The following is an 11,895-nucleotide window of genomic DNA, read 5'->3' as shown; positions in this document are numbered from 1 at the left end:
GGATTGTATCTCTTATTTCAAACAATTTGGTGGTAAGAAATTTTTTTTATATATAAAAGATAAAGATAAAGAAAAAGGAGGGATCACTTCACAATGGTTATTTAACAATCTTGAAAATGATTTTTCATGAAAAATTCAAATAAAATAAAATTAATAATTTTATAGTTGTTATTGAACATATAGATAGTCTAACAATAAAATTCGTACAATTTTAGTTTTATTTGAGACGAATCAAGGAATTTTAATTTCAGACTGTTAAAATTTCAAGTTATTTAATATATGGTTAAACATACTTTAATTTTATTAATTGACATGATTTGTTGATAATATATATCGTACCTATAACGTTAGATTTAAAACTTAAACCAGATATTTAAAAATTATACAGATTTTGAACATAAAGAATTGTCAAGTGCTCCCTTCTCTTATAAAATCAAAGTAAAAACAAAATTAAAATAATTTGGAAGTTAAAAATTAAAATACTTTTTGTCACAGTCAAAATTTGCTATAAAAATAATTAATATGGAGCAAGTAAATCTGCTTTTAAAGTTAATGCCAAAAAATTAAGGTATTTTTTTTTCACTATTTGCGTTCTCTTCATGATCTTACAATGTCCCAAAATAACTTGTTACAGGATTACAGCTTCAACACACACACAAAAAAAAAAAAAAAAAAAAAAAATTCTAAATTTGAGGCGTACTTGGAATCATTCACTGCTGGAGTAGTTTATACACATAATACTTCTCAATTATAATACTCAAAACTCCAAGTCTACAACTGAAAGGAAAGAAGGGGAAACAAAAAGAAAGACGAGTAACCCGAACAAGTTCTAATAAGAATTTTAACACAGACTTCTCAAGTCTTAATTGTTACTTTAGTAGCGTGAAATTTGTTACGAGTTTCGGCTAGCTCCAGTTGGGTTCGCTCCATATTAACCAAAGCCCAACTAGAAAGAGGACGAAATTAAAGGCTTTTCTTTTCAACAAGTTCCAATTTCAGCCCATAATTAACAAGCAACGGTGGAAGATATTTTAGAGAAATTGTGCAACCCATATACTACAAGTTGTCTCGTTTTATCATAACACAATCAATATTTAAACACACTGATTTATACATAGTAAATACTGTACATTAACTTTCCTGCCATTTCCATCCCAATTATTCGACCATTTTACATAATAGTGCATCAATTTGCCATCCTCAAACTAAATAGAAAATACATCAGGCACACAATATATAACAGTATTCAACAACCAAGGTTGAGAAAATATCACACCTTGCCAATAGCAAAGCACAACTTGCCATCTCTTCCATCCCTAAATCCCCACATCTCTACCATATCCTCCACATTCAGATCGCTCCACGCTCGAAACGTGCTCATTCCTCTACCATTTATCACACTTGAGCCAGTACCATCCCACCTTTGGAGTTTCAGTTCCTCAACCCTGAACCTGTTTCGCGTATAAACTCTAATGTCAAGACCTCCACGGTTTACTGTCACATTCGGGTTAAGATTTGCCAGAGTCTTTTCCTCCTGAGAGAGAATCAGTTGGATCTCATTAACAGATTGTTTTGGTATGAGAAGTCGGTTTTGATGCGGGTTCCAATCAGAATTGGTGATTCTTTTGGTCATAATGAATTGGATACCATGACCGTCGGACTCTTCGACCACGGATTGAATCCATGTTGGCACGTTTTGCATTTGTAAATTTGGCAGAAAGGTATGTATGAAGCAGGAAAGATAATTAGCAACTTAGATATATTGATTTTCTCCTTCAACTGAGGGAGTTTATATAATCATCTGATTTCAATGTGATATATTTGTAATGCTACAAATATTCCCCTTTTTTCCTTGGAGGATTCAACAGTCCCTTTTTTGTGTGTATGGGGGAAGCTCATAAGAGTACAAGACTCCACATGGACATTGTGGCGAGGGAAAGGGTTTGACTTAAGATTTGAATTTCAATTTTTTTAAAGGAATTCATAAATTCATATTATGTATCTTGAGATAATATATATTTCCCCTTCCCCTTGGTTTCCAGGGATTGTACGACAATGATGTTGTGACAAGTATTAAAGCAATTCATCAATTCATAAATTCATATTATATATCTTGAGATTATATATATTTTCCCTTTCCCTTGGTTTCCAGGGATTGTATCATACTTGCCATTCCCTCTCCCTTATACTTCCTTTAATTTGAGATATTGACAGGGTAGGGATTGTTGAACTGTTCTTGCATTGCACAATTTCCCCTTTCACGAAAGGATTCAAGGTAGCATCTATGTTTATATTTTTACACTGAAACTAATTTCCCCTCTTCTTTGCAATCCAATTTTGGGGTATCAAATCACAATAGAACTTGATCATTGTCTAAAAAGTTGCAGTGATAATTTATACATAATTAATCCGTTTGAGCCAATTATACGACGTTGAATATAATATGATCATTGAAGGTATATCTTTAGACTTTAGTCCATAATTCATTTTCATATTTTCTTGAGTATATCCTCTGGTAACGAGTACAGACCAATCCAGATTGTCCCAAAATTTGTCACCTTCTTTGGATCACTTTGCCCCAAATTATATCTATTTCAACACAAATACCTCTGTTTGTCATTTCAACTTAATCCTTCCTCTCAACATAATAATTTATCATCGAGTTAATTTAAGAGTCCCTTTCCTATAATTAATTTTAACAAAATATAACCAATATATATATTGATTCCTCCAGCATAGCATTCTAGTGCCAAGGAAATTTTAACAACTTGGAGGAATAATCTGCAAGCCTATTAGAAATTTGTGAGATTAGATGAAAATTTGGAGAATTCCACTGAACAATTCAATCAAGGTCCAATTTTTTCGGAAATTCAATGCTACAGACATTACAGTTATTGCCAATCAGACTGTGATGAGGAAGGAGTCAAAAAGATTTCTTGGGAGAATTCGTCAGGATTAAATCATAATATTAACTTCTAGACCAAAATCCGCTATTTGATTAATCTCCTAAGTTCTTTCTTTCTTTCAAAGTCATGGATTCTATTTTTTTTTTCTGAACAAAGCAGCAAAGCTGCCTGCTTTTTATTAAAAGCAAAAGTTTTACAGACCCAACACAATGGTATACCATAATACCAATCAAGCCACTATATCAGTTACCCTCTCACCAAATCCAAATAAAAAACCCCTAAATATCAAATTGCTCACTGTGTCAGCAAAAGTGAAGGAAAAGAGAAGCAAAATCACAACCCAGATCTCTGCACCAGGCATATTGAGACTCAAAAGAAATCAAATAGATACCTGTGCCAGCATAAGAATGGTACTGGTACCAACTTCATTTCTAAATCCCACACAGATTCTTGCACTATCCAAAGGTCTAGTTTTATTATGCAGCATACACACAAGTCTGACATAAATCCAAACATCAAGTAAAAGCAATACAGTCAACACAACTGACTAAAAACCTTCATGGCAGTTTTTATTTTTATTTTTTTATTACAGTCAATGTAAAAAAATGTTCTTTTGCAACTCTTTAGAGTTGTCAACTATACAGCCAACCACAAACATCAGAAGACATGCTAAGTAAATAAACCAGATAACAAAATTTTTCCACAACAAAAAGAGATATATAAAAACCATAAATTTCACTTAAATTGTTATAATGTTTATGTGAACTTATTCGGAATATAGAACTGCCACCTCTGCACATAGCTGAAACTTAATTAACAAAAAATAAGATACACTTTCACTACAAAAAGAAAATACCTCCTCCTGTACTAATTCATTAATTTTGCAGACTAACCCTTGAAAGATCAGAAATCAGAGCAACGACCCTTCTGCTCCCAATCGCCATAGCGAGTTGGCTCAGGGCCTTTCGGTCCTCCAACCTCTCTGGGGAGTTTATTCACATTCAACCCCTTCTCTCCATCACCATCTCCGCTAGGCTCCTCTCCCTGTTTCGATTCCACCTTCTCTTTCTCTTCTTTCTCCGAAGGAGGAGCAGATCTAGAAGCTTCTTGAGGTGGCGCGACGCCGGAGAGATGTCGCATCTGTTGGGTGATTGAAATGGAGAGCGGGGAGCGGTCGAGGGTTAACAAGCGGCAGAGTTTGTTCGCCATTGTGATCTCTTTGTTTTGCAAATCCGTCGTGGCAGGTGGTGGAACATAAATCTGATACAAGGTGACGTGTATTGAGGGCTTTTTTGGGAAAAGAAAATTAGTTTTGGGCCTTAATTGTTGTCTGACAACTATACAGACCGGCCCGTAAATTTTAGGCCCATTTTTGCATGATAATAATTTGTTACAGGAAAAACTCGATAAAATGGGAAGATCGAGTTTGAAAAGAAATTGAATCTGCGAAGAGCTAGGGAATTTGCTAACTAATACGCAAAAAAGCAGTGGCGGGAAATCGAAAGTAACCCTTGCCTCTACTAAAATTACCAATATTCAATGTGCGGGTAATTTTGTTAAATGAGCAGTTTTGGCTTCATGCAGTGTACATACAATCAAATCAAAATAACTCTGCATGTACTTCGTGAGCTGCACGAAATCAAAACTGCTCTGTTAGAAAAAATTGCACATGAGGCCATGAGGGTCATATCATATATCATGCCAACTTAAGTGATTTTGCATGCGATAAGTTCAAAATTTCCTGAAAATAGGTTCACGGGCCTTAAACTTTGGGAACAGTAGTTACTCATTAAGCTCAGTCTGATCGTTTCTCTGGTTATTTTACTGTTAGTGTTCCATGTACCTAATAGTTTGCTCTTGCAATTTTTAATATGTGAAAATGAATCTGGCTTATTATTATGTTATTTTCAAATATTTTAATTCCGCAAGTTAATCATTTTGGACTTAGTATGAGTTAGCAGATAGTCATTGAACAAATCTGTTGTAAATTTGTACTAATATATGAATTTGCAATTAATAAAAGAAACAGTTTGCAATAAAATAAAGCATAAAAATATACGAGAATTAATAGGTCATACCTTAAATCTGATATCTATAACAACTTCCCATGGTATTTTATATTATGAGTTTTGAAAGATAGCCTTTTATAAACAAAAACATAAACACTGTTTGGATAGAGTTTACTTTGATTATTTAACAAGACTCCCAGTCATGAGACAGGAAACCTATGATGAAATTTCGAGCGAATTTAACTGGCAATGGACAGTTTTTAAACTAACCTAACTTAAAATAAGTAGTTTAGACCAATTCAATTTTATTCCACAACCAAACGCTAATTAATTGTTGATAAAATGTGATTTCTGTTTTGACAAATGAACAATTTGAAAGATATAAGATTGAGATAATGACCTTTTTCAGTAAAAAAATTTCAATCAACTATGCAAGTGCAATATGAATGAATATATTTACGGTCAATTGGGTCAAAAGAAGTTGAGTTCTGTGAAAACAAGAAAATTTGTCAACTCTTACACCAAAAAACAAGGGTGTGAAACCCGAATGTAAATTTGAGTTCTGTGCAGAAATCAGATATATGGCTTCGATCTGAGGCCTAGAGTTTCCCGTTCCTGACCTGTGCTTCGCTTCTATATCGCTAACTTTAAGTGCGAACTTGCACGGTTTCATGAGAAAATTTGGGGATTAGTTTCGAGAATGAGATGGAGCAAGTTGTAACATTTGATGAATACAATGAGGAGGATGAGGCTGAGGAACTGGTGAAGTCTCTAATGCAATTGATTTCTTATTAATATATTCATTATTGCCTGTTTGTACAAGCAGCTCAAGAAATTATGCCTGAGGGTTATATATCATACCAAATCAAGTAACTTTTCATGCGAAAGGTTGAAATTTCTCTGTAAATAAGTTAACGGGCTAATTGGATCGATCAAGTAATTTACCTGATTTTGAGGGTCAAGTCGAAATATACCAACTTTGAGAACAGTAGTTACTCATTAATTAATCTCAGATATGATGGTTTCTCTGGCTGCTTGAGAGTTTAATTTATCTCCCTAATTGGATGAATACTTGGGTACTTTAACTATATGCATCTTAGCTAGGACATCCATAAAATTCGGTTTGTTGACCTAGTTTTGCAATCGGCTCAACCATGACAAGTCAGCAGTTATTGCTAATATTTATAAAATAATCTGTTATATTATGTTATTTTACAAAATTTAAATTCCACAAGTTAATCATTTTGGACTTGGTACGAGTTGGTTATATGAATTTTTCATAAAACAGACCAGTTTGCAATAAAAGAAAACATAAAAAATATACGAGAGCAGGTCATACCTCCGGAAATAAATCTGCTACGATTCTAATAAGAATTGTAGGACTCTACTTTTCCAAATCCAACCATCAATATTTTAGAATGCACGAATCTCAAAAGAAGTTGGTTTTTATGCACGAATCTCGAAACAAATAAGTGGTTGGATTTGGAAAAGCATGTTCCTACGATTCTAAAGAATCGTAGCAGATTTATTTCCCATACCTCCAGGAATATAATTAAAGTAAACTCTATCCAAACAGTGTTTATTTTTGGAGTTATTTTATGCACAAAAATATGCAAGAACAGGTCATACTCCAAAATTCTATCGAGAAATAATCAACTCTGAGAATGGTAGTTACTAATTAATCTCAGATATGATCGTTTCTCTGGTTATTTTACTGTAGTGTTGTGTCTACCTGATAGAATTAACACTTATGTTGTTAACTACATGATAGAATTTGGTTTTGATTATTTGCAACCATTGCACATTGCACTATATTATGGTGTAAATTTTTTATCACTATGTAATAAGAAGCAAAAATTATGAACTGATTGACCTAATTTTTGAATCCATTTAAGTATGATATGCCAATATTGTTAATATGTGAAAAGAATCTGTCATATTATTACGTTATTTTCAAAAACTTTAATTTAATAAGTCAATCACTTCGGACTTGGTAAGAGATGGTGGATAATCAGTTAAAAACTTGTACCAATATATAAATTTGCAATAAAAGGACCTAAATTCCAATTAAAAAAAAAAAAAAAACATAGTAATATACAAGAACAGGTCAACATATTAAAATCAGATTGAAATTCACAGAGATATTATACCTCCAGGAATATAATTAATACAGATATATATATATTATTTTACTGGTAAGGGTAATTGGTAAGAGAAGGAATACAAGGAATATGTTCCAAATTTAGAATTTAACACATTAAATGGAGTCCCATATATAACTGGAGTTGCTGTCAATCACCACTCAATACAGCTGGTTAACATTTTCTTGTATATATCTTCGTTTTACCTTATCAAACAACTCTCCTGACTAAGCCAAATAAAAATATTTTTAATGGCACTTAATAATCCATATTTAATTTTGAGTAGAACTAGAGTGCTCTTAAGCTCACCAAAGTTTTGGTGAGCTTAACTCTAAAACTCATCAAATCGATTTCAAATGATGAATCCGAACCGTTGAAACTCACCTACCTTACGTGTGATGCATCTACATGTGAAATTTTTAAACATTCGAATTAATTTAGTATAAAGTCAAGTGGTCAAAAAACGTTCAAAAAATGAATGCACTAAAATTAATTTATTAACCTTCTAATTTTGACCGCTTGACTTTATACTAAATTAATTCGAATGTTTAAAAATTTCACATGTAGATGCATCACACGTAAGGTAGGTGGATTTCAACGATTCAAATTTATCATTTGAAATCGATTTGATCAGTTTTAGAGTTAAGCTCACCAAAACTTTGGTGAGCTTAAGAGCACCCTAGTTCTACTCTTTAATTTTTGTTTCTTTCAGCATCTATATATCTCCCCCTACAAGGTTCTCATTCCATCACCTTCAAACAAATCTGAATATAGATAATCATAGAAAAGAAAGATAATGGAATATAACAACCAGCCTCCAGTTACCTCCTCACCACCGCTATACATGCAGCAACAAGGAGAGCAAGTAACCCAGGCACCTCCAGTTACGACCCCACCACCATACATAGAGCAACAAAGAGGGCAAGTGAATGTGATTAGAACTCCAGTATCATTAGAGGAGATGATTGGGTACATAGCACGTGGTGCGGCCCTTTCCACCACATTCCTCGCAACTGTGATCATTGGTACATCCAAACAAACTAAGGACTATATCGATTATACCTTCAAAAAATATACGTATATGGAATATACAGTAAAGTTTTCCACCTCCTCTGCTCTCAAGTAAGGATTTACTTTTCCAAGAATACAACAACAAAAAATTAGGCTAGTTTTCCCTAATTGGCTGTTGCCTCTTCCAAACAAAAGCAATCTAGCTTTCTTGGTCGATTAATTTATTACTGAGCAACCAGTAAGTGTTTGTTATTGAACTAAGATCTTTTCTCCAAATGTTTACTGTTGAAATGCATGCAAAATGGTGGCTTCAAAGATTTTTGAGTTTAATTGAACTAATTTATAGAGCTTAAAACTATTAATGAGCTTACTTTTAAAGGAAAAAAAAAAACTATAAGTGAACTCCAAAAATTCATTTTTGTTTCATGTAGGTACTTTCTTGCAGCGAATATCATCGTATTAATCTACTCAATAGCTTCATTGCTGATATCTATTATCGTGAAACCAAAACCCTTAATTATAACACTATCAATTGCATTCGTCGATCGATATAGTTGCCACCTCCATGCTCCTGACCGCCAATGGAGCTGCTAGTGCAATTAGCAGACAACTTGACGACGTCGACCATATATATGGATACAGTGTATGCTCAGACTATGGCAAATTTTGTTCACAAATTAAAGCCTCTATTGCAATGTCGATGTTGGCATCAGGCATCTATCTGGGACTGATAGTTCTTGCTTTGGTGATCTTTGCAAACAAGAAAACCTAATGCAGGCCCTTCTTAAATTTGTACTTTGTCAAATTGTTGAATATACATTTTTATTTTTTAGTTTTGGAATTTTCAGTTTAGTTGAATGTGCCTTGTCAAATTATTGAATTCACAGTGTGTTTTAATTTGTGGAATTTGCCAAATCCTTGTGTGGAATTTTCTTTTTGATGAATTTGTGGAATTTTGTTGAATTTGAGTGGATTCATCTGATGTACATGATGATTGTGTGCTTATTCTACTTTAGAGCAAACATTGCTTTCTCAAGCAGTTTCTTTCCTTGTCTGAAAACATTGCCATAAAAACTGGTATGTAATCGTAAATGCCCATAGGTAAGATCAAAATATTATGCATTTACATGAGCAGATTATAATTGGCACCGCTAAATTGAATTTGAAACAACCAATTGGATTAAATAATATGAAGTACTGAAAGTCGGGGTGACACTAGTGGACCAAATTGCTTATTCTGCAATCTAGCAATATACAAAGTAATAAAAAGCTCTAACTAAAACAGATTGCCTCCAGGAGTATGCAATAGTATACTCCTCCACGAAACCCCCCTCTTACTTGAGCTTTATGTGAATCGCGTCCAAGAAATGACTTCCATTGCTGTATCATTTATTAACTGATTCACATAACGCTTTTTGTTAGAAAAGAATATTCTATTCCTTTCTCGCCACAGAGTCCAAGGACCCGCTGCCTAGGTTGTATTCTGAATTTTTTTCGCCCGTGGTGACAAGGATTGTTGACCTCATATCCAGGCCTCAGTGATACTTCGGCCCTGGCAATTTGAGGCGGTTGAAGTGGGCTGTTATCCCTCTCCAGCAATTTGTTGCGTAGACACACTCCCACATAATGTGACCCCTAGTTTTTGTGTTATGTGAACGGCACAGTTGGCATCCTGGTTGTATCGTTCATCCCCTCATGAGCAGGACTTCCTGCGTCAGAATCTTGTCATCCAGCATTGACCATACGAAGACCTTAACCTTCATGGGTGCCGGCAGTTTCCAGAGATAGCCTATTATAGGAAAATGTGATTCCTGCACCATTACTTGTAATGAACTTGGATGGTTTCCGACTAACTTTGCATACCTTTTTTCTATTTATAAATCCATCTGAAGTAACTGTTTTTCTGGTCCTAATTACAAAGCAAACTGGATTGTAGGCCAGTTCCAATTAATCAGTTGAAATTCAAAATTTGTCCAGCAAAATATTTTCAGATCAGATGAAACAGATTGGATTTAACCAAATTTGGCTGTCAGTGAGCCGGGGACTCAAATTCAATCTGGATTGCCCGATCTGAAATGGGTGGCACATATTTTTCAAGGATGCTTCAATAAATTACATATCTACATTGTTTTCTAATGCCTTGTTTTCTTTTGTTTTTTGTTTTTTTGTATATTGTTTCATTTCATGGAATCTCTATGGAGTGGGGATGTATGAAATTTGTTTTCTATGATATGAGTCGGAATGTATCAGTACTATGTTGTTCAAACCGAAATGACACTCTGCACTTACCGGTCCAGTGTTCAAACTAGCAAAGTTGGTACCATACAGATATTACAAACATTGCCAGTTCTGTTCAGTATATTCTCTACTAATAGTTTGTCTTGAGTATTGTGTATCTTACCTGTTCTCCTTTAGGATAAACATAATCCGGTACCATAGAGTTGTAATACATGGGGTAGGGAGTAGTATCTATGCATGAATTTTCATGGAATAGGTGAATGTAAATGACTGTAATCATTAACTTGATAGTCACTATCAAGCATTTCAAAAACAAGAAGAGTCCATCTTAATTATAACACTATCAATTGCATTGGTCGATATAGTTGCTGCCTCCATGCTCCTGACTGCCAATGGAGGTGCTATATTTAAATCAAGTGTATCATGCTCATACTATAGCAGATTTTGTTCACATATTAAAGCCTCTATTGCAATGTCAATGTTGGCATCAGGCATCTATTTGGGACTGATAGCTCTTACTTTGGTGATCTTTGCAAACAAGAAAAGCTGATGTCGTCGGTGCCCTTACAAAATTTGTGCTTCGTCAAATTGTTGAATTTACAGTTTTTTTTTTTTTAGTTTTGGAATTTTCATTGTCGTACGTAGTTGAAGGTGCCTTGTCAAATTATTGAATTAATTTACAGTGTGTTTTAATTTCTGAGTGGTTAATTAGTGGTTAATTAGTAAGTGTTTGTTATTGTTCCTAACAAAAAGTGTTTGTTATTGAACTAAGATCTTTTATCCTATTCTTACAGTTGAATATGCAAAAAATTATAAGTATTGGTCTCATTATTTTTCAAATTAATAATTAAACAAACTACATAAATATTGTGTAAATAAATTTAATCATAAATTACTAATTAAAACTATAAAAATAATGTATAAACCAATATCGTCAAAAATTACTAATTGAGGGTAAGATGGCCATCTTACGATTTTCATTGATAAAAAATATTTACACACAATTATTAATAATTAAAAAACTGTGTAAAATATTATGTAATCAATCAAATAGTAATAATTTTTATAATAATATTTATAATTAAAATATTATCATATATAATATTATATTTATCTATTACATTATTGGATAACGAGGCATAAAATAGTTCTTAACTATACCTTTGTCCAATAAGCTAATGATTTTTTTTTTCTTATTCTCATCCTTACCAAATAGGAATAAAAGTGAAATAAGTAATAAAGTTTATTATCATTCTCTCTCTCTAGAATTAAAACGTATTTTTATGATACTATTTTTGTTTCACTTTCATATATAATAAAAGGAAGCTGATATGAGTACCCGCACTTGCGTACCCGCACTTGCGTACCCGCACAGTACCCGCACCTAAACTGCCATAACTGCTTGTGGGGATCGCAACCGTTTCAGATCTGTAACTTTTTTTTTTTAATATTAATAGGCAAATCTTGAAGTATGTAGTCCAAAGAACACAAGTATTTATATCTATATAGTAAACAATGTAAACGATAAATTAATTATTTTTAAATAATTGTATCCGCACCTTTTTTTTGAAAATTCTGACATCGTACCCG

The 11,895-nt window shown here is 33.4% G+C and overlaps 2 protein-coding genes across 2 annotated transcripts; both read right to left on the bottom strand.

Moving 5' to 3' along the window:
* Positions 1-1,270: 1,270 nt before the first annotated feature.
* On the bottom strand, positions 1,271-1,702 carry LOC144568656 (B3 domain-containing protein At2g31720-like). The gene has a single exon (XM_078319029.1). The coding sequence runs from the start codon at positions 1,700-1,702 to the stop codon at positions 1,271-1,273; it is 432 nt and encodes a 143-aa protein (XP_078175155.1).
* A 1,916-nt stretch (positions 1,703-3,618) lies between these two features.
* Positions 3,619-4,176, bottom strand: LOC144568343 (succinate dehydrogenase assembly factor). Its single transcript, XM_078318650.1, has one exon. It carries the CDS (start codon positions 4,113-4,115, stop codon positions 3,810-3,812), a length of 306 nt encoding a protein of 101 aa, XP_078174776.1. The 5' UTR covers positions 4,116-4,176; the 3' UTR covers positions 3,619-3,809.
* Between the last annotated feature and the right edge of the window lie 7,719 nt (positions 4,177-11,895).

Source organism: Carex rostrata, chromosome 17 (assembly GCF_964058835.1).
Source record: "Carex rostrata chromosome 17, lpCarRost1.2, whole genome shotgun sequence".
Lineage (NCBI taxonomy): Eukaryota > Viridiplantae > Streptophyta > Magnoliopsida > Poales > Cyperaceae > Carex > Carex rostrata.
Note: the sequence above shows the minus strand (reverse complement) of the source record. Positions and strands in the feature narration are given on the sequence as shown.